The following is a 24,505-nucleotide window of genomic DNA, read 5'->3' as shown; positions in this document are numbered from 1 at the left end:
ATCTATGAACAAAATTGTTGCGGTCATACTTCTTACGAGAAATGCGGATATCTTGTTGCATCTAAAATGCGCGGAATCCATTTCATCTTCAGACATGAGAATATAGTTTGTTTGTAAAAATCCAAACTCTGGAGTAACCGTAGACATTTCTCATATATACGTTTGGAAAACTCTGAATTTGATGTTTTCAAGTAATTGGAGTTGAGACGTCGAGAGAGTGGACTTCCTATTCATTTATCTTGTTTCTACGGCTGCAGCTTAGTTTATCCGAGACATGCATTAAGGGATGAGCAGATATCGGATGTGTTACGCGTCGAGGGGGACAAATACGTGTATACATTATGTACGGATACCCGTAATCCTTCGAGACATGCAAGACCTCGATATCTCAATCCTGTTATAAAATACCGCTGTTTTTTGGAATGCCAGTGGTGCCAGTTCTGACAAAAACAAAAGGTTGGCAAAACATCAAGCAAGAGATGGTGGTCGTGGCGTTGAAAATTCGGTTCAATAACTTTACGATAATAATAATTGGCAACGAAAATTTTGCGCGGTAATTGAGGTAAATCGTTTCGATAAGAATGAAGGAGAAAAAATGGAGAAAAAAATATCATTCGAAGAATTACCGTGATACCGTACCATGATATCGGCCGAAAAGAAATATAATTAGCCTCGTCACTTTCGAGAGGATCCTCGCAGTGGAATCTAATTTGGCGGTGGTTCATGATTTCTTTATGATTGTTGAACAGATGCATTGAGTTGTGCTTATTTTATTCGATCCCCAAGTCGTACCACAGAAAGAAATTTTAACGACGGTACGAAATCTTCAAACGACACATTTTGCAACCGCGTTGATGGTCAAATTTATTGGTATTTCTATTGATATTATCGTGAATCGAAAAACAATAATAAACTTCAAGTCTCCGGGCGAGTACTCACTTGACACGGCAACTTTTACGTAAATTGTTCAGAGACGAATTAACAATGGCCGGGATTGCTGAGGAAAAAAAAAAATTAACATTCAACTTAAACGCTACTGCGGAATTACGTCGGAAGACAATTCGCGTCTTCAGAACTCGGACTCTCCTTCATTCTCAAGAGACGCGTTAACATCTCGTTCAATTATCTGCGGCAACCGCAGTGATTTAAATTTAGGTTGAAAAAGGGGCTTTTCTCAGTCGTCGGGACTTCGTTCTGCGACACTCAGGAGCTCCAGCTGAAATTGGATTTAGGGAAGTTCGAGATAAATCTGTCTTGCCAGTTTCAGGCTTCCTGTACATCGCGGAACTCGCAAAAGGTGAGTATGTATATATCGGTAAAATGATACCACGTGCGGATTTTATCCTCCTTCTTTAACTCGAGTTTCGGTTCCCTCCGAACTCGGTTCTCGATCACAATTTTTCACCCGCGTAGACACGCTGAGGCTCCACACCGTCGCAACATGCACCGGAAAACCAGCGTACTTATTTTCAGTATATATGCCGGCCGGTTTTTCGGTGCTGCTCGATGCCTAGACTATTCGGTAGAAGCGACAGAAGCTCTCGACACAAAACCCCGTGATAAAACAAACGGTACAAAAATTCCGAGAGAAAAGCTGACGGCGGCTTATTCAAGAAAATGATTTTGCGTTCATTTGCACGAACAATAAATACAACAATAGCAGCAGCAAAGTCGTGGAAAGTTATGGCGTACCTTAATACTCTGACGACGGTATTCTTGAACGTGAGCAAGGTAATACTTGTAGACATGAGGACGGAGCGATCTTCTTGTTTCTTCGCCGATCCAACGGTCGGGGTGATCGAGGCCGGGAAGTCGTTGGGGTGCCGAGGGTGAGTTGCGACCGAGGGAACGTCCAGGTGACCCGGTGCACGAACCTGGCGGAGCGGAGTTTACACTCGGTGACCTTACGCCGGTCGGTGGATGGGTGCGATAGCGGACGCTGGTACGGGGGGATATCGAGCCCTGAAGAACCGCCCAGTGGTTGCGACACGGGTCGCCAAAGATGCCTCCGAGGACCTCCCCGGTGCCGCACAAATGAAAACTTGACGCGGGTCTGGCGCACAAGCGACACGCAGGTAAAACTTGGGGGTTCCAAGGATGATAGCAGCACCCCGTCGACCTGACCAACCCGAGCGGGTCCCTGGTCGCAGGGTGATTCATGACGCCGGTCACATCGCACCTCTCGAGAGTACCCGGGGGGTTTTTGGGGGAGGAGCACTTGTCACGATTCAACGCGTGAATCACATACTTGGTCCGATTATCACGTTACCAATCGCAGTCTTCACGATTCGCACGTGTAATCTAACACGTCTGTTCGTGGTCACCGAAAGTCTTAACGAGGATGACAATGAGGATACGGATGCGGAACGATTGTCGCCATAGTTAGTTCTGCGATCTGATGAAAAGTGAGGTTGCCTTCAACGGTTTAAAGGGATCCCGAGTTGGAGTGAAAAAAAGGAATGAAGAGAAATGGTTGGCAACGTCGAATACGAAGAATAAAGAGCGATGGACGAACACTCCGGAGTACCGACTATGAAAAAGAGAACTCACGGTGTGAAAAGAAAACAAATAGAAACCACAGAAAAATATCGGAACCGTATGTTAACTGCATCTGCATCAGTTTTGATTACCGGAATACTAGGAAAAATTTACGATAACGCACGGCGAGTACCACCATTCACGATTCCACCGGTCACTTGGGTGCAGTTTCACCTAGCCAACTGCTCCGCACGGCGGCACATCGCTTCTAACATTTTTCGATCCGGATCTACAAATAAGATACTGCAAACAACAAGACCGATCATAGAGGGTACAAAGTGAGCCAATTTCTTCTCAAAAAGCACGTGGGCGCAGTTGGCACATGAATTTCTTCTCATCTCCGCTCACCCTCTCCATCGTCTATCTACTTTTCTACTTATAACGGCATATAGAGTAGCTGGCTGGAATTTCGCAGGGTGCACCTCACCAAAGTGAATAAACGTCTGCACGAGTATCTGTATGGGTACCGCAGTAGCGCAAATTTTTATCCGCTTCAGGACTTTGGCAGCAGGCAAGAGAGAAAAAATTAGATAGGGGATAAAAAATTTAGTCTCCAAGCTAAGGGAAATGCAAAAAGTGCAGCAGGTTGAGCAGGTTGCATTCTTTCAACCGTAAATTAGAAACGCTGAAATTTGTACATGGCAAGAAAGTAGCGTACATCCCACTTGACCGAAAACTTGTCATTCCGATGTTCAACGGCGAATTCAGTTAATATACAAGTATGTATTCTCAATATTGTGTAACGTTTCGCAATCTCGCGTGAATTTACATCGTGCAAATGGACGTTTAGCGAACATTGATTTCTCCCCGTCATATCGGTGAAGCATTATTTCAGTCTGACGATCGGCAAATCAATCGTTCAATTGTGAAACGGTAATTAAGGCGCTGTGTTAATTAGATGTGTTGTTTGAATGCTCAAATAGCCGGGGTTATTTTTCCCTACAATTAGGGTATAACGATAGTACGTCAATTTGCATGGTGAAAGGTTTCTATTACGATTGGATGCACTATAAGGAATCGATTATGAAAGTAGAGTGACGTGGAGAGAAAATGAAATTTTTGAATTGAGAAAAAGTGTCTGATACGACACGATCGAAAGAGCAAAAAAGAAGGATGTAAAATTAATTAGAACAAATATACCGGCGATTCTGTGTCGATTAGATTTCAAATAACGGTTTGAGCGTGGAAAATGAGAAAATTGCGATTTTCTTTTTTCCTTTTTTTGCTCGCCTCAACTTTTCGCCATTATAAATCGATTATTTAGAGGGTACCGGAAGATTTATTCACGTTCATTAGAAATAATTTAGCGTTGACGTTAAGTGTTTTTAAACTAACCATATTTATGACATCAAGATATTACGATTATACCTATATATACTTCATTCTTTCAGCTGCGCGAGGTGCGAAATAAATCTGTATCCAATTACGTGATGTCATAAAGGTTTAACGAAATCTCCTTGTGCCCATGAGTCTAATTAGAATAACGATTGGAAGATGTCATTCAATCTAATTTCTATAATCTTATTGCCACACTAAGAAAGAATTTCCTCGTTTTGAAAATTTGTCGCAGTGCAACTAAAATAAGAGTAAAAAACGAAGTCACTCGAACCATTTCCTGCAACATTTCCATTTTTTGTCGATGAATTTTAATATCAAACATTGTGCTCAAGAACCGAAGCTTCGCAACTGTTCATCGATCAATAAAAAAATAATTAATGAAAAATTAGTGGGGATTCTTAGAACAAAATCTACAGTAATATAATGCTCATTACGTAACTCTTTTCTCGAGCAATGGTGAAACATGTGGTACCTACGTCTCTCTGTTATTACAATTACAGTGGCGACGTTCCAATTCCGAATGTTCTGGCATGAGGTTTACCGGTGAAATAGTATAGTTAATTTTAGATCGAAACAGCATCACGTCCGATAAATTGTTTCACTCGAATACAGGTAAATTCATTCGTTGATCATCAAATTTTTGCCGCCTGCACCGTCTGCATCCAGTTCATTCCGTCACGTTCATGATAACAAAGGCAAGTTTCCACTATTCGCTAAACGGCTGTATAAATTCCCGCTTCTTAGGTACAACAAATCGTAAAAATTGTAAGTATTCCTTTGCCCGGACAAATTCAACGCTGCAATTCGTTCGGAAGTAAGTAAAAATTTTTACCTTCTCTTGGCAAGCGAATTGATGGATTACCCGGACCCCGTATCGTTCGTGGGTACATTTTCTCGAAATAATACAATGATATTAAAAAATTACAAAGGAGCTGAGGTACTTTGGCACATGTAGTCGCAGTTACGAATGTTCGAAGGGAAAAAGCCTTCGATGAAATAAAAAGGATATTTTTATTTTTTCACACATATCAAATGCACCTACACTCCTGTGCAGTATGAATGCGATATCGGCTCGAGCCAAAGGAACGGAAGACATTGCAAGTTAATGGCGGTTGCTTGCAGGGGCTATAGGCTTGTGCGTGGCTGTGAATATGAAGCAGCATGAAGTGGTGAAATAAGAGTAAGGACGTGTACGTAGCAGTGACGTAGACACACACGTACGAGAGATGATATTTCAAAGGAAGCGAGTAGTTCTTCGTTCTTTCGCGTATCAAAATGTATCGCGCATCGCCGGTGCAGGGTTGGTCTCGTCCCTGAGTGGTACTATTTTGACTATTCCCTCTGAGGGCGGGTAGAATTCTAGTTCGAGTTCACACGTTGAGATATCCGTGAAATTCACCCGGAAGCAGCGTGAATATTCGATGCTTTTACGACGAGGACGTTGTATGGGACAGTCGAAAGTTTGAAAATTATTTATTTTACTGGGGGCAATAGCTTCCTTGGCAATCTGAAATTGACCTCTAAATACCCAATGCTTGTTCCAATTCCAATTGAATGGGAATCCCTTGACAATCTTAAATAATGGGTTAAACAACCGTCGTGCTCATACCACATATTTGATACGATGTCACGAATCCTTCAAAACACTAGTCGCAACAAAGTATATCTTAAAGTTGGCGGTCACTATTCGCAACGCCTCTTGAAATGAGAAATTTTTATCCAACAAGAACCGGGTAAAAGTTTCTTGTTGCTTCAAGTAGATTTTAAATCTGTAAGAAAGAGTAAGGGGTTCCGCCTGAAAAAACAAAGTCAACCATGAAGCGACCCTGAAAACTTCAGTCAATGAAAAATACGATGGTACAGTACATGAACCTTCTGGAATCAGAAAACTTCTGTGCTGAATATTTTCCTTGAAAATTAGTTTCGCTCGAGGTACACCGTTGTCTCTCGTTGAACGTTCCACCCAGTATAGTGAATTATTGACGTAATTCTGCCAGTAACGTGCGCTCCAGTTAATGTTGGATAATAAATAATTTTAGAAATGAAGGTTTAATGAGGAAATCCGTGGGCTCGCGGGGGTTGATATAGGACAAGTTTCGGAAATAAATCCGACGATCCTGGTATTTGAGGATGGCAGTGATTAATCGCAAGAGAAACATTCCTGGCACTCTTCGTCATTCGAAATCCAGAGATTCGAAGCGTTCCCCCCCCCCCCGTTTTATGTGAATAGCCGGTATACCGGTATTATTTGAAAGCAGAATGTGTTACCTATCTCCACCCTACAGCGATCCGAGTACCTTTTACCTGGGGATGAAGCTGTAATTAATCGTTCATTTGGCGTGTCTGCCGTATCGGTGATAAGCGACGAGAGTTGTCATGCCAGGGTGCTTACCGGCGTTGTCCCATTTCGATATATCCACGAGCAACGTGTTCAAATTTCGCTATGGATGCACTGCACGCGTGTTTGGCTTTGCATCACCGAGAATGTTCCCAGCTAGTATACAGTTCGTGTTAAATTGAACGCACAAAGCGTGCACCGGCAGCGTATTCGCCACCGACAACTGTAACGAGAGACCAACGCGGACCGCAAGAAACGCTAATATACCCACCAACCACGCACATTGCACCGGAATAGCACCCTGGAAATATGAGTGCGACGGGATTCGAGACTTTAGTTATACTTTGGATTTATGTATGCGGTTCGGAACGCGAATACGAACATCAACCAGATAGTGAATTTCTTGTTGCGAATGAATGGAAGATGAATTGCGTACAAGTTATGCGATATTATAACTCTCGACGGAAATACGCATTGCCGAATGGCACAGAAAGCTTGGAATAATTCCGCGACGTTACTCGATGATCGTAATTTTTGTTCTATTTTTGTTTCTCCATATACAACGGAAAAGAATTTTTTCACGCCTCAGCTAAACCGAAATGAACACTGGAAGGTTTATACTTTAAAAAAAATTTCAAGGGAGATTGTACTCGTCGTTAGATTTCGCCATCCCCGTGAAATTTAACACCGTTAGGTAACAGGTTTGGCACGCATGCTGCCTGCTCGGCGTCCCCGTTATCCGCAAATTTTAACGCTTCCACGAGGGGTCGTCATTTAACTTCCAGCAGCTGACGCGGCATTTTATTTGCCTGCAGATTTAAGGCAGGCATATGGAATCTGGGAGGATTCCTCTAAACACCATGAAATATTCAAATCCAACGCGTCTCGGCACATCAAACAGGCTTCTAAGAAAGTCAGAATTTATTACAAAAAAGATCCGCGTCCTTAAATATTTTGATATTATCAGAGCGTTGGATTCGTTCGAAGAATGGCAGGGACCAGGTTTCGAATAGGCGGCGACGAGGAAGCTCTGGAAATACAGAGTCGTCGTCGTACCGAAGGCAGAAGGGCTGCGAGCGCAAACGAGTATCGAATAATGATTAGAGACGCCTGCAGAAGGAGCAGAAACGTTGACTTGATTTCGGACGAGATTCGTTACTCCGAAAACTGTACAGTTGTTTCGTATTCCGAGTTTCGGGAGGAGCTCGCCAAATTAACTACCGAGGGTTGATTGGAGATCGGAGACGAGTGTGCGCTACTGCGTCCGTCGTTAACCGACCCGTCGACATATCCGAATCCATTGCTAGATTTCACCTTCTGCAGTAATTAGAATTTCCCACATTATGCAATTATCGCAGTGGAGGGGGTTTCGCCGATGTGTATAGATTCCAAAAATCTTCGTTCTACATAATGTTGAAGTAACAACGAAAAAAGCTCCGGATTGTTTTTCAGATCAATCGTTACAGGGTTTCGAAATGCACCGATGCAGAGAAAGTTTGACGCATATCCAGGTCTCGGACGTATTTTCGGCGATTTTTAACGACATACTTCAATGACAACTTTTAATGACTTCCAGATATCTGAAGTAACTCTCGTATTCCCACAAACTTAGTCGGTGAGTATTAATGATCTCATAAGTATATACACTCCGATACAACAGCCAAAACGATTCGAGATCTCAATGTAGCTTCTCACCCCGAAGAATGCTGTGTATACAATACCCGGGCCCGAATACTAAGACTGCGCCCGACTTGAGATGTTAATTAGAAACACCAACAGACGGTAAGTCCTCCAAAGTGTGAGGGAACCGCAAGCGCTATACTGCAAAGCAAAGTTCCGATTCCTCACTTCTGCGACAGCTATGAGGGTACAGGGATCTAAAGTTCCGTCGAAAAGAAGCAGGGAACTTTTGAACTCGAGAGTTTGATTCAAATCACCGATGTAATTGAAGCTGAAGATAATACGCTACTGCTGGTAGGTCGGTACGAAATCGTCCGCATCCACGGCTCCAAAAAATTATTGAAAGACCCCAAGTTTCGTCTCTATCGTCGAAGCTCGAGGAAACAAGATTATATCGTAAGTGAGAGAGGTGAAGAAATAGTGGAGGATAAGCCGATGGTACGAAGAAGAAGGTCGTCTGCCCGTGGGAAGCTGGGCAACTCGCCATAAAGTAACTCGCTAGGGCTAAGCTGCGAGGGGCAAGCGGTAAAAAATAAGCAGGATGAAGTGAGGAGTAAAGAGTACACGAAAAAAAGGAGGAAGTAGAACACGGAGTAAGAGAATGCGATTCGACGAGCAAGGTCCGAGGATCAAGAACCCAGAGAGGACTGACCGGCCGAAGGTGGGCCGATGTGAGGTATAAGTATTTGAGCGGACATCTTTGGAGATTTGCACCCCCATTCTCCGCCTTTCGCTTCTCCGCTTTATTCCAACTCACTCCCTTTTTCCGTTTGCATTCTTTGTCTACGATATGACCCTACTTCAATAGCATACGCGCCATAGGTATCGAAGGGTGAGGGGGCAGCCTGGAATTGGCAATGTTTCAACGGTATCGAATAGTTACATTCATTTTTATCGTGTCCCCGCAATTGAACATGGCGATCAGCATTCAGATCCTCATTTCGCTGTGTGGCTCACCTAAGACCAATGGACTGGATCGAATACAGAGAATGCCCAGAGGATCTACGCCCGCGGAGCTTTGTGTCGCGGAACCTTCGTGATGATAGCTCCGCAGCATACATATAATCCCGTCGATTACCGAACGCCTCTTGGTTCGCATTGTCATTCTAATTTCACTTTCGTAGAAAGACTGATCCTGCGGGAAACTACTTGGCGCTAAACTTCGTCGTTCAAAGAAACAAATTATCGTCTTTGCTGGTAAATCAACCCTCGAAACATGATTTTGCTCAACTCTTTTCTCCATTACCCGAATGGTACGAAAATTCCAGCTCCACTGATTGGATCGAGGAACAATTCCGTTTGGCACGTACAGCCGAATTCACTTGGAAACAGTTGTTTTATCTCCTGTTTGTTTCGCGTACATTTTTTTTTTTTCCATTCGAACGATAGCAAGATATCCGTATCGATATATTTGGAAGTAATCAATCGAGGATTTTGCATTCACGATTGATCAGATTGATGGCAACGAGTAGGGGGGAAAATTCAACGAAGCATTGCGCACGGGGAAGATCCTCGATCCTCGGTGATGTTTGATATACGTACACCTAAACACACAGATATTTCGGAGACGTAGAAAGCCAGGAAAATATACAGGGTGAAAGGGAATCGGTGGGCGGAGGTGAAACAGAATGAGAACTAAGGATCAGAAAGGATGGCAACGGGAAGAGAGGGATGACCGGGGTATCAAGCGCTGGAATGGCAATGTTTCCAACGCCGATGGAAGCAGATGGTGGAATATGAAATTCGTGGCAATCCACGGTTGTGGGATCTCCCGAATACGCCAGCGACGGGCGATTTCGGCAGCTCGTGTCCTTGGCTGAGAATCAATATCCACTTCTACCTAGCTTGCAACGGACCATCGAAATTTATGGGATAATACAGAAAAACTAGAAACAAAAAAAAAAAACTCACCAACCAACCAACCAACCTCGCTGAACTTGTTCGTCAACAAAAGTTATGCATCCCGATATTTCAAAATCATGAACATTCGGCCAAAGTGACAGCCTGGCCCTCAATGGCACCTTACAAACTAGATTTATACCATCATACTGACCGGTCAAAAAAGAATGAAATTTATTGGCTAAGGTTACAAAAATAATGTAATGATTGGTATCAGTCACTGGTGCTCCTCGAGGAAAAACTGGGTCGCACTTTACCGAATAGCCATTCATTGACGAAAATATGTTTTCTAGATATCATTTCCGAGTGTGGTACTTTTTCCCCCGATTCTGATTAGCTCTGATCGTTTGTTATTCCCATCGTCCGAGAGTCTGATTTAGTCCAGACGAAACCACCCTGAAAATCGTGTAATTGTTTCGGAAGCAGAATCAACATGCTATATCATGTGTATTCACGTGTTATACATAAACCGGCATGGATTTAGAATCGAAATATCTCCTCATAAGAGTTAATAATGAGAAGTGTACTTATGTACTTATTATCTACGTAGGTATCCGGTGTTTAAAGTCAACTCGAACGATAATCGTTTTTTTTTCACAATTCCTAAAAAAATTCATCAACTATTGATGTGAAAGTGACAAGATTTTCTGGATACTACAGTAGAGACAAGACGCAGGCACACATGAACGTATACACGTACAATCGGATCGGTAATTATTTGTCCATTCGGTAGCAAGTGAAAAATTATTTCTAACGAACACAATGGGGCAACGCTTTTCGCGATAGCTATCCCGTTGGGAACTTCGTTCGTTTGCCATACGGTCGAGCCTCGGGAATGATGAATCAGAGCAGAAATGGTGAAGGAAAGTCATCGGTTGAGTTGGCGTGAAATGCTTGACGTACAACCATCCAGGGCGAGAAATTCATTATTCTTATACATTTCGAGCGAATATTATTTTCTGGTACGATTCAACGACTCGTGCGCGAACAGGAATATCAAAATGAAAAAATTTCAGCTCTTCAAAGTTGAAAGTGAAGTCGACAGTGTGGGTTTCGTGTGAACCAGGCAGTCGAAAATTAGTCAAGTCGATGTTACATCGCGACTCGGTCTGCGGTTTATAAATTACTCTACATTCCATTTTATCTGATTTTCCTGAACCTGCACGTTCAGGAGCAGCCGGTGTCTCGTCCCGCGATTCATACAAATGGGTGGATTTTTCCAACATGCCCTTCAGTCAATCATCAATAATGTATCTTTGGAGCGGAGGAATTCTTGTACGATTTGAGTATAAGTATTTTGCCCACCTACGACCCTCGGATTCGGCGTTCACCCCTCAACCTCCATCCGAAACCACAACCTCCGAAAGTTAGGATGTTCATCACGTGACCTGCAGCTGCATTCGTATATAGGTGCGGGTATGTGAAACTTTTTATACCAGTCGGATCGGGGTAAAATTCAAATTTCGCGAGGTTACGGACAATCTCGGATCATCGTACATAATCAGGATGGCAAAAACTTCATTTGGTGTGTTGCGACGATGATTAGAGAGCGGATGCACAATGCATATCAGACGAATCGAGCTGGTTAGAAGCATTTGATTGTGCACGTTGTCGCAATGGGAAATAAAAAGAAAATATACGTACATATATTAGTACGGCTAGTGGGAACATATGAGAGGCGCGATACCGGAGTAGAGACAGGTGGGTACATTCTTTATCCACGAGCCAGAAGACAAAGCAGTCCGATGACAAAACATGCGACGTTTCAATGCCCGTCGAGGGAAACACACGGAGTAATATCACCGACTGTTATACTCCGGTATAGTAGCGGCAGCGCAGCAAGATGCCTCGGGGTTCCAAAAGTCCGGAAGCCTCGGGAGAAACTCGAACCTACGAGGATTCCCTTAACTTGGCACCCGCCGAACTCCCACGAGTTATTGCAGTTTCGCGTTTCATTAACTCCCTCATAATTCTACGTTTGCTTTAAATTACCGCCCCTCCCTCCACCCCGCGATCTTCTCCGCATCGCATTCACGCACCTCATCAATCTCCACGCATAAATCATCGACGTGAATTACATCAAACATTAGTCGTGTTTGATTGAATTTCGACTTTTTTTCGCCTCTTTTTCACGCCATCCATGTACAAGTTCATGCAATGGGATTGAATTTATTGACATTCTGATACACCGACGGAGTAGTGCTATAGAGTTTGCGAACCGTCGACGATTTTATGCTAGATAAAAGTCGCTTCTCCTAATATACTTTTTCCATTAAACGTACATGGAGGTACGTCGCGGTTATATATGGCACATGCAACGCGTTAAGGCACCGATTGAAAGCGGTACCAATCGCTTCAAGGTTTCACCCCATTCATCGTCGAGATATCGACCCCTTAGGGATTCGAAGCTTTAAACGGGTTCCAATGAACTAAACCTACGGAAAATCTTTTCACATTCTCGAATACTTATACGTATTTCAACAGACATTCGGCGTCTTTTTATTGAGAGTTGTGTCTTTTTATCGAGGCTTGATATCGTACTCAAAAATATCGATACGGATCAACGATGGCGACGAAAAAAGAAATAATAAAAACAAAAAAATGAAATAAAAATATTCACGAGAAAAAGAAGACGCGGATTCCCGATGAATTGAATCACCTCGCGAATTTCAGGCTCGATCTTGAACGACGACGAGCTTTCCGTACAGGTATTACATCTCTTGAAATATAATTTTGTATAGAGCGAATTAGACTGTAGAGGGTTCAAATATACCCTGGGGCTCGAGAAGAAGGGGGCTAAGCTTCGCTTAACTTTTGGACAATTTGTAGAGGAAAAGACAGAAAGTGATGGAAGGGGGTGGAAAGGGGTGGACAATTTGGCACGTACAAAAGCGGCCCAATGCCGACGCAGAAGGTATGGATGTAGCCGGGTGGCGTCGTCTTTCTGGCATCCTACGATTCTCTCCAGCGCTCGTTTGTTTATTTGTTCGTTTTCAACGACGTCTAGCAGCTGTACGAAATTCAATCAATGCTCGAGCGCACACCCGCTCGATCAACTGACGATAACATTGTACATGTACCCGTATCATTGCGTATGTTGTATCTATATCTGGACTTCCTCGTGTAAAATCTCACGCTAGGTACGAGTCATCTAATGCGACTAGGTTTTACATCATATTATTATTTGATGAATGATCATCGAGCAATAGAGTACTCGATAAAACTACTTGAATGTAGTCAGAAGCGAGAAGAGCGGTAAAAGGATCAGTAGAAATATGAGGAGAGAGCGGGCGAAAAGTTGATTCATCGTTGAAAGAGGTCGTATTACAGGAGCGATGTAGACTTTTACGTCATTTCTGTGTGATACCCACATTCAAATGAACGACTAAACGGTTCCATTCATTCGTACTCCTATTTCTCTTTTCTCCGTGCCCCTTTTCGCGACTTGTCAGAATGAAATCCTGCGGAAGTCGAGTCACGAATTCTCGAGCAAGCGAGCGAGCTGAAAGCTTACATATCGGCTCACATAAAAGCGTGAAAGCACGAATACGGTTGAAAGCGATATGGGATTTGGAGAGCAAATGTCGAAATGCGCGAATACTATGAATCGGTCTAAATGACGATGGTAAACATAAATGTTTGAATTTTTCATTTAACGCTAAATGCCCGGGGATACGAGTGGCATTGAAATTCCCACAGTTGCCACACCCCGGGAGCATTATGAAAATTACTCTCGCGAGGTTCGAGTTGATGACAAAGGGAAACAAGAGTTCTCGAAGACCCGCCGGGTTGCGCGGGAACATGGTGGCGAAAACGTGGGTGTTACATTATTGGATATACGGTGTGCCAGAGCCCTCTACTTCACCCCGGCAGTGGCAACACCAGCGAATTGAACTGGTTCAGCTAGAGACAGAACCACGCTGCAGGGGGTCTCGAAAGTGTGGCTTTCGTGCCACCCGCGTAGAGCTGACGACCCGCAACGCATTACGGTGCTTAATCCAATATCGCACTTTAAACCAAAAACATGAACATACACACGCACGCCGCACATCGTCGTCAGTTAATTCCTACGAACTTCCATCTCCGGCACTGGGTTGTTTCTTTTTATTCAACGCTGGTTAACCGAAGAGGAAGTATTCGACGTTACAGCGCGGGGTATCACGTGTAAAAGCTCTTCCGAAAGAAATAGAATGACGGAGAGGGGGGGGAGACAATTTTGGAATTAGAAACATGAGAAGCACGCTGAGATGGCCGTAATGAGGAAATCCTTAAGCAAGGTTGGGTCAGGGGTGGGGGGGGGGGGGGGGGGGGGCGCAAGACGAGGGTGTAACCTGGGGAGCGTTGATCACGTTGGGTGAAGGGCTTGCGCCGAGTTAGGATATGAAACTTCACGTGGATGGCGTTAACGGGTGGCTACGTGACGATCCAGACCCTCGATATAAAAAATCGTGGAGCGTTTCTACGCGACGCAACCCCAGGGCGACGGCCAGGATGACGGGCGCGTAGCGTCGGTCGCGATCCACGCTCTGCGGCACACTAGCTAGATACCCTGGCGCCCGCGGCACCCCTACCCCCCTCCGAACCCCCCCCGCCCTGGCTACCACCCCCGCATCTCGCCACAGCTACCAGCCTCCGCGTCACTTCCTTCCTTCGTCCGCGCCACCTCCAGCCTCGCATTGGTCTCGCCCGGAACTGACGTCCCGCACACCCCCGCAGCAAAACGGGTGCTTTCCTCTCTCCGGTATTTTTTATTTTACCACCACCTCGCAACGTCTGGTGACTTAAAACCGCCGGATGTCGTTATTTTACTTTTTTCTTCCACCCTTTCGTTAGTTCTGAGCAAGGGGTTCTCAATGCAGGCTGTCATTCGGGGGTCTGAGAAAACCTCGTACACGCTTAGCTGCTTTTTCGAAGGGTTCTTCCCTTGGCTGCAGGCGTTACTAATCCTGTTGGCATACCGTACAACAATAACAAGGTTCGGGCTCGCTCGGAGACCGAGAAATTCGAATATTCTGACGCATGCGTCGATGGCAACCCGTTTCACCGAAATCACACGGTATAGAGACCCAAAACTCAACTTCGGGGTCTGGATGTATGTACACGTAATGTACCAGAAATTCCTGGAATTTGAACGCGCGAATTGTTGCAGGTTTCACAACATTTACGAAAGTTTTCCGAAATAAGTCTCAACCAGATAATCGGATCTTGCTGAATCTCTGGACACGGGTATACGGTTTTTAATTATACGATCCTTTGCGGCCCTAACGATTCTCCTGGCGACCCTTCAGAGACCTTTCAAGTTAGGACCTCTGATGTGGAGTACACACTCTACGCCACACGGTACACACTACCCTCGACCTGTGCTACGCGACCTTCCTCCAATGATCGTTACTTGGCTAACGTTTTACCAAGGACTCGGTCCGGATTGAACTCCGAAACCGGCGAACTCCGATCGCAGACATGCAGATCGAGTCGTATCCGATGCCTACCGGTCAATCCGGACTCGTCTATAATCTGGATAACGCGATCATTGATCAGGGGATTAACTATGTAGCGAAGGGCTGCCCAGGTTAATCACTTGTCCGACCTCGGTGGTTGATTAGTATTACCCCCGTAATCAATTACGTCCGAGAGTTCGGCATCGCGTCGCCGAGTCGCCGAGTCGTCGAGTAAATGAGCAGCGAACCCCCCCGGCAATTGAATTTATGTATACATAGGTATATTTTATACTTATATTTATATAGCCACTTTATCGGGCGTTTTTGCAGGAAGCCAACTGGCTTAGGCACGCCTCTGAGACCATCCGCGCCCATCTTCAGATGGGTAAGGGTTGTACCCGATAATTAGGTTAACCGTAACTCGATGCAAACGACGATGTAGTGGATAAATGGATTGGCTTTTCGAGCAACCGGTAAAACGAAAATTCCGTTCAGATGATTTGATGGCTGCAGTTGATGACGCATTCGATCGCGGAGGAGCAAAAAACTGAAAAAATCAATCACGGACTTCAATCTCAATATGGGTTCGAAAACAATAGCCGGTATCACTACTTGAACCGCACGGTTCATTTGCTGAGTGTGCTTCGTGCAACAAGTACCAGCCATTGTGGAATCTTTCATTTTTTTATATCAATGCTGTGGAAAATTTCGCGACTTATAGTCTAAAGTAAATAACACTTGGCATTGCGACAATAAATCGCTGCCTAAATACACAGGGGATACAAAACATAATTAATTATGGCGCACCCCTTGGCAGTGCAGATGTAAATATGGCGTTTCCATTTCCTAGAGAAAATCTGAAGTGCAGCCGTTTGGGGAAGTTGGCTTAATTTTTAATTATACTTCCAACTCGTTCGGTGGAATCTCCGTAATCGTAGTGGGAGGATTTCGGTTGATCCGGTTCCAAGGTCTTTCGGTATAATAACTGTTCAGTGCTCTTGAGCTACGATCGAGTTTCGAAACGAAACACGGAGCGGAGAGCCTTTCAAATTTACTCGCGAAACAAGCGCCCTTGCGCGGCTCAATCCCTGCCTTTTTTCGGGAAACTGATGAGTGGTAGAAGCAGGAGGGGACCTCGTATACCCATTCCCCGAGTAAGAATTAAGCCCCAGGGTCTGACGTCCCGTTTAACTTTTGACAAAGATTCCATCTATAGAAGCATCTTCGGTAGTCGTCGCTCCCTCGATCGACTCGGGGTTTCAGAGGAGGGAGGAGAGTTGAATTCGTAAGAAGCGCGGGTACGGTCGCGGCGGGTTGTGCGGTGTTCCAGTTTCGCATGTAGTCCATACATCTTCCTTGTCGTTGCATCGCTGCAGCTGCTCCGAAGCTGCAGTGTTATACGTATACCGTAGCTGCTGTCGGCACCATGGCATGGTAGGTGGTTGCATCGTGCTGCCGGGGCGAATGATTACGACGGTAAAATATAATGTATTCAAACAGGCCTGCAACAGCACTGTAAGCTTTGCTGCAGACAAACGTGCTTTGCTCGAGGTGCATGTCAGTAGTTGGCTGTAATATTCGCAATACAAGGATCCATTTAGAATTCTACGCGACTGGTCAGGGCGCGTGAGATCCAAGTACCACCGGTTATTCCGTTCTTCGAAAAATGATACGTGAAACACGAGTTTGGATTGGAGTTAAGCGATAGCACCAGCTATGCGTAGGCCTGAGAGATAGAGAGAAATGTACGATATCGGGTGGATTGAGTGTTGCACATGAAATAGCAGATTCATTGATTTCCCTGACTTTCATACTACCTTACACACGACCGTCGAATGCTCGGTTTCAGTTTTTGCGCAGTCCAATCTCACGCTACACTGACAGGTAGTTTGAAAAGAATCATGGAGTATAACAACGTGAAGCTTCATACCCTCAATCTATGGACTCCTGATAGCACCCAATTTCCGTATTTCAGTCAATTCTTTGATCATTTGTTCTACGTAACGATAATGAAAAGCGACGGGATTTTGTTTGATGGAAATAACCAGCCAGAGAAGGACTGAAATTGACACGGAAATATTACGCTGCCAAAATAGTTGCATCAGAAACTGGCGGATAATCCGAATTTTCGTGGATATCTGAGTGAGTTAGATGCGGCTTTTAACCCAACTGCCAATGACACTCGCTTATCTACCGAGCGGAAGTTGACGTTTCGTCCGGACGTCGTTGCAAGTTCGACCCAGCGCCGAACCCATTTACTTTCCTCCCTTTCGCATTAAGGCGAGGAGGGAATTCTCCAACGAAAATAAACCTTACGCGCAAACGTGTAGTTAAGAGTCCAGAGTTAAGTGTCACCGTTGTTATATATACCTATACTATAATGTACAAGTCGGCTCACGTTTAGCGTATTCTATTCGCGTTGGAACCATGAGTTGGTTCGTGCCCCATCCATGGTTTATTCCGGAACAGAGCGAGGTGAAACCAAGTGAATGAAAGAATTTTTAGGCGCATGCATGGCCATGTTTGCTGTTCAAACTGTTGCGATATCATCGGTCCCTTGAGAGTGTGCAAAATTCACAATTTATAAGAACGTAGGTGTCAATTCCAAATGAGCCTACGAAAGTTCCGATGAGTACCTGGTATCGTGTCGAAAAATATCAAACAAGGTACATTCAAAAGTACACTACGAGAGTTTCAAATTTTCACGCGATATATTTGGCATCAAGATTTGAGCTAGAGCTGGTGTATCCCGATATCTGGGTATGGCAGCTGATTTCATACCTCGGGGAATATATCGAGTCATATTATAGGGAAGTATTACCAAGTTGGGTTTTTCAGAGACGAATGTGCTTTATTTCCTGTAATGTACATAACAGTTCGCACACTTAGTTAGCCGAGTAGCTTGGTTGCCACAGGATTTTAAAATGAGAATTTTAACGATCGACCTACATTTCCTTGCCCCATTTACGGTACATTATGTACAGGCATATTATGTGGATGCATTTACGTAGACATGCATATATATATTCATTGCTAAAATGTCAAATGTCACGAATAAATACCGATATAATTAATATGTACGTCTGTATAGTTGTTAGGTAATCATTGAGGTGTTGGCGTTATTTGATGAAAAATATCAGCGCGGTAGCATTTTTCCGTTGCAAGAACGTTGCCAAACGAGAATATTCAACTCCCTGATAACGCAGTTCATTTCCAAGCAACCGAGAAGTTAGCTTAACGAGTGTTCCTCAGGTTTCATTCTAAATTAACACACCTCTCACCCCCTCGTGCAGTTACCGTCTACAAACTAAGTTCTCCGACTCCGAGAGAATAATCACGACGATATACACATGCGTGTACACATCTGGATATTCGTTTGTACATCATGTCCACATATACCACATACACAATCTCATCCCAAACTTTGATTGATTTGCTCTCTGTTAAAAGTCAATAAAAATGTTACAAAGCTTTAGATGGAATACGATTCTCTCAGGACTGTTCGCATGGTGATTTCGATGCTGTTTGGTACAATTTTGGGGCCGATTTGAAAAAATTTCGCAACAGTGTGTATAAGTTGAAGCTACGATTGGAATAGAAAAAGCATGGGATGAAACCATGTATTATTTTACAAAGTAAGTCGGTATATTCACGGGAAAAAAGTGCCGCTCCGTAGTCGATGGCGGCAGCTGCTGCGGTCAGCTAGGTATAACTACGTACAGAGTGTCCCATCTGAAACGCAGTGTGCTAACCTGCTCGCGAATGGGTGTCGAAACCATCGGGCACTCGTGCAGTCACTTTGAACTTCGAACCGACATAACTCACTAACCAACTGAAGCCTTTCGATTTTGTTTTCCCCTCGTTCGTTGGATCTTCAAACAAACCACGATGTCGGACCGAGGAACAAAATCGCACATTACATTAGCACCTAGCCTTGAACCAAGTCCATCATTTGGTGTAAAACGGGACACCGGATGCATGTTATACACGTTTTTCTCTCGTACTTCAAAGGATAATACGTCGAGATTTTACAAGGCACTTTATTGCATTGCGCACCACGGCGGAGGTGGATTTGTCGCAATTTTCTCCATATCATATCATAGATATACGTGTGCCCAGTATGACAAAAACAGAGTAAACTCGTTTATGAATGATTACGAATGAATTAGGAGTTTCCTAGATTGCACCGCACAGGGGCCGATGTGATGTCATTTGCCACGTACTACTTTGTATCATCTGAGAAATATTCACATTACTTCCGAACGTTTGATTCGCAAGTTATAATTCCACGACTGAAACTGCGGTCACGGTTCACCGAATATAAGATATGTTGTATGTGCCAAAGTTGCGTGGATACAACGAAAATAACGAAACCCTCACCCTTCAGTAATTTCAGATCCGAACTCAGATTAGTTTTTCGCATGGTGTGCCGAATATCGGCCACCGATTACTATCAGAGGCCCGGGAGTTCAAAATCGGTAATAAGCTCCCAGCTTTTTTTATTTCAAAAATCCAATAGTCGATTCAGTTTCTTCGTCAGACGAAGAGTGCAGGAACGAACGAGATATGTATACATCGGCTTTGAGACGAAACGAAATAGGAAAAGAAAAGGAAAGGAAAATGGTTGTGATCAAGCCTTCGAAAGGATGAAAATCAAGAGGAGATAGTGCTACCCTGCAATAATGAATGATCTGTTTTTCTGCAGCTATTAATACAATGAAGTGCCGCACGAAATTCCGGAAATATGCTAATTTCTGCACTAATACGCGCTCATGGCTTCCGCGCCAAAAGTGGAGATGAGATTTTGGTACAGCAGTAGCTACGAAATTTCCATTTAACCACGCACTTAATTAACGCGCCGGAGATGTATCTGATCTGGTTTACCGCAGTGGCTTCGTTCTCACCAGATATACGGCAAACGTTCTATACCTCTGAGGTATGTCTTCATCTATAGCCTCGCTGTGTACACCTATGCGTTAGGTTTAAAAGCTCGTACAACATGAACACAGTAGACATGAGCTCAGTGGCCGTACCGGCAGTTAAGTTTTAGATTTCCTCTGCCAGACGTAACTAGGAAACGTAGTGGCTCCAAGCTTTGTAAGCAAGCAGAACTATAGTTCATATACAAGACTCATGTGGGCGCAGCAGGTAATTCAAAACTGTGTACATTTTACAACGTACGAAAGTTTGAAAATTTGTGTTGCCTTTCTTATACGTTTCACGAAATATATAGCTGCTGAAGCGCCGACGCGATACATCTAATCAATGGTAATATATGATTACATACATTGTAATTGAGAAGGAATAAATTTCAGTTACCGCCTTTGTTTTCATTCATAACTGAACCGACCTTATAGATGAATCGATTTAACTCGTAAATTCGGATTCCTGAGATCAAAAGACATAGAATAAAAACCTAAACCCGAATGAAAGATCAACATTCTGTTTAATTGGGGTTTTTATGCTTTACTGTTCTATTTTGATTTCAGAAATCTGAATCCAGGAGTCAAATTGGTCTATCTACAAAATTCATCGAGTTATCGCCAATTTTTCGCTTTTTGGAGCGGGAAAATTGAGATATCTCGATGGGAAAAATTTGAAGCTCAATTTAATCAACTGATTCATGTTCCTGAGATCAAAATACCTTGGAAAAGTATCCTGCGATCTATTATGAAAACATCTCTGTGTCTTTTGATCTTAGGAATCCGAATTCACGCAAGTTAAATCATGAGAAGTTTGAACAGAACAAATGCCAACGTAACAGTAATTAACATAAAAATTCTGCAAATTATGAATTTTCGGAGTAATCAGTACAAAACGATTCAAATAATATATAGAAACAATCGATTCCAAATCCTGGATTCTTCTAGTTTGATGAATTTTTCATTTACATCGATTCACAATGTTCATCATCAATTTGTAGGTTGATAATTCAACCGGAACATATTCCCCTGCAATTGTACATTTGCTGTTTCAGGATCTGAACCCTCCGGAAACTTCGCTCCGAAAATTCGAGTTTAAAGTAAAGTCATAAGCCCTCATTAACAGTTATCTCACGAAACTGTCTAAAGATTTTGTACCTGGATTTAGCTTAATAATGATTAACAAAAGTTCCGCTATACCGCAGTACATTCAGTTCGGATGAAATTCACAACTTTACAAATTTTCAACCAAGTTTTCCAATAAATTTTACATCGGTTATAACAGCGCTGGTGAACGTCGCTGGTATATCTCCGATTCGTCTTCCGGAATATATCAACCTCCTTTGTGCTCTAGAGGGAGACGATGCAGTCATACCTCCGGGTATTTTCCGGGACAAAATCTGTACAATTCTGTATGATAATACAGCGGTTTGTCACCGACCACGACACAGCGTTACACCTACTGTCGGCCCGTGAAGTTTAGCACCCTCGGTTTGGAGCTTCATAACTACGAAGATTTAAATGATAAAACTGGAATTGTGAAAAAAGGTTCAAAAGCTCAGAGTATTCTACGTCTGATTACTCCTTTTCGAATTTCGAGAAAAAGAAGACAATTCTCTGCAAATTTTGATAACCATCTATGTTCTTATAAAAGAAACCTACTTCGTTATAGTGACCCGCGACAGTGGCCACGCATTACTACAATGTTGCGCTGCGTCACTATGCGGAATAGGAAGTAGCAATCTCTTTTGATATACGCACACTTCCCACGAATACTACGTCTACCATAGCAGGGGTCAGTTTTCTTTGATTATACCGGGTTTAAAGACTTGAAGACTTCGTTACGCCATCTGCCGCAGTTTTTTTTCTTGTGCCCATTTTATCAATTTATTTAACTATTATACCTATCGATTGATATCTTTCGACAGCTCGATTCGCGAAACTTTGCGTTCCGCACACAACTTTACAATTTAAAGGGATCACGTTCACCAACTGAAGCAAAGTGGATTGTCCACAAAGGTAGCTGTAGAAACTTTTACGCAATATCGACACCCCTAGGAGCTAAGTCTTTTCACTTTTCTCAACCGTTTTGATCGCACCTTATTCTATAGGCTTGGTCAGCTCGTAAAAATGTGCGTTCAACTTTCTGGCGTTATAGTTTTACACGTTCTCACGTCAGACCCGCTAGCTAATATATCAGAATGTTAATGAGTCGGAAAGACCGCGTCGAAAATTTCGACGTTTCCAAATAATTCTGATAAAAAATTTTCAGAAATAGTCTTCGTAGTCACTAACTAAGCAAGTACTTTGGGTCTCGTGACAACTAATCCAACAAACCCCTTCGGACCGTTGACGTTTTTTATCACCTTCTAAGGGTTTCAAATAACTCTTTTTATATGACCTGTTCTCGTATTAGAAACTCCCATGTACCCGCACCGTTTCTTCTCGTTACGTCAAAGCTCATCCCCAACAAACTTTATTAACGGAGGAGCGACAATAGCTATTCACCTACCCCATTATTTCATCCCTTCACGTTGTATGCCCTGCAACGTTGGGTACGACTAAGTCTATGTTCGGTAAGTACTTCGTTCATTATGTTTTGCTCTTTGGCGTATACGAGGGCGCGTGTTGCACGGGGATAGACCGAGGTCTAAAATAATCACATGCCATATTGGAATAGGTTAGTTTGATGAAATGGAAATCCCACGAGGTTAAATTTGTACAGTAAAATGGTAACACTGTCGCTATGAGCCTAAACGGTGAAAGGGAATTGCCTTTAAAATATTATCGATCTTTACACCAGATTGTTTGTTTCTGTAGATGCATATAAATAATGTTCATGCGGAGTATCTCTGGTCACATTTTCGTAGTAATCATATTGTTAGCGCAGTGGGGGATGTGATTATGTTACGATTGCAAATGTTTCCAACTACCGCATAGAACTGGGAATTTATTTGGTGTCAAGGTTTGCGGGTTCCTCGGGTGAGTGTAGAAGTTATCCCTCTACACCAAACTCTACCTGTGTCTGCCCTATCACTTTGTAAAAAGTAGATAAATCTAATTCATCGTTGATTGAGAGAAAAAATAATGGTAGAAAAATCGATGCATCCGGCAGTGCTGCATAGTTGTGTAAACATAAGATTCGATTCGAAGAATGAAAATTTTTTGATCGGACATAAGTAAATAAATTGACAAAAAAATCACGTCAATTCAAAGCGAGTTTGTAAAGCGGCTTGTATAGGATATAATCCAGACGGACGTGATATAGCGCGACGTCGAGTAAATAAATTCTGAACACGGTGCACGACTATTTCCTCTGAAATTTCGTTTCGCATAGTCAAATAACAATCTATACATGTATCTCAATGCAATTACGACGAGAACCAAGCCTTGTTGGTAAATCAGATGGCTATATATGGTGGTTTTCATTTCCTGTCACACATTATCTTCCAAAAACAGTGAAAAGTAGATGGTTCATTTTTCGGAATAATATCGAGTCATGTATATGTGAAATGAATGTACATATATACGTCAGTAGACTCGTGGCCAGATGGATATCAATAAAAAGCAGTTGAATGAAAATAATCTCACCCTTAGATGCGGTTGAACGAGGAGTTCCCGTAGCTCCCGCAGATCACCCCGGTCGACATTTCTCATGACAGAAAGTTCGGCCTCTCGAAGGACTTCCTCGACCTCCCGAGCGCGTTGTACGGCATCTGCGGAGGGTGCCCTGGTCGGCGTAGGAACTCTACTCGAAATTCTGTCGTAAAGCTATAAAAGAAAGAAAAAGGAGATCGAAATGAGATTTCGGCACGATTCAGCCTGAATCTGTACACAGTATATATCAAAGTGTAGATTCGTTTCCTCTGCTGGGCCTTATTATACGTATATACAGATGCACATATATCACGGGAAAGGTGGTGTGCGGCTCTGTTGGGAAAATTGCCAAATTAATTACGTCGTGCCGATCAGATAATAGCCAGGGGTTAGTCTTTAGATGGTGTCTGAAGGCAAGGCGGGGTCAACAACTTCTCCGGTTTCGATAGTGGGGGATCGGTAAACGCAATTACCCGAGAAACTTTTCGGGGATGACAATGGACGGCACATAAACCATCGCGTTCAAGGTCAATATAATTACGGAACATCCCCGGAAGGTACCTCTGAACGGAAACCGCGCTTATCGATCTAATGAACCGGGAGAAAGAGTCGAACATGCAAAAAGGTATGACGTTAGAAATTGGCAAATATACACGACACCGTGGTCTATTGATATTACCGCGTGGCCATTCCTTCTGGACTTTCATTCGGGGAGGGTTGTTCAGAGGATCTATGGAAATGATAATGGTATAAGA

The 24,505-nt window shown here is 43.4% G+C and overlaps 1 protein-coding gene across 16 annotated transcripts in view; it reads right to left on the bottom strand.

The window, feature by feature from the left end:
* LOC105684715 (peripheral plasma membrane protein CASK) overlaps positions 1-24,505 on the bottom strand; it is a 148,904-nt gene that overhangs the window by 83,322 nt on the left and 41,077 nt on the right. For all 16 annotated transcript variants that reach the window (XM_048650327.1, XM_048650329.1, XM_048650333.1 and 13 more), the window contains one exon: positions 23,745-23,924. In XM_048650327.1, the coding sequence (XP_048506284.1) occupies positions 23,745-23,924 (180 nt within the window). The remainder of the gene's footprint in view (positions 1-23,744; positions 23,925-24,505) is intronic.

Source organism: Athalia rosae, chromosome 2 (assembly GCF_917208135.1).
Source record: "Athalia rosae chromosome 2, iyAthRosa1.1, whole genome shotgun sequence".
Lineage (NCBI taxonomy): Eukaryota > Metazoa > Arthropoda > Insecta > Hymenoptera > Athaliidae > Athalia > Athalia rosae.
Note: the sequence above shows the minus strand (reverse complement) of the source record. Positions and strands in the feature narration are given on the sequence as shown.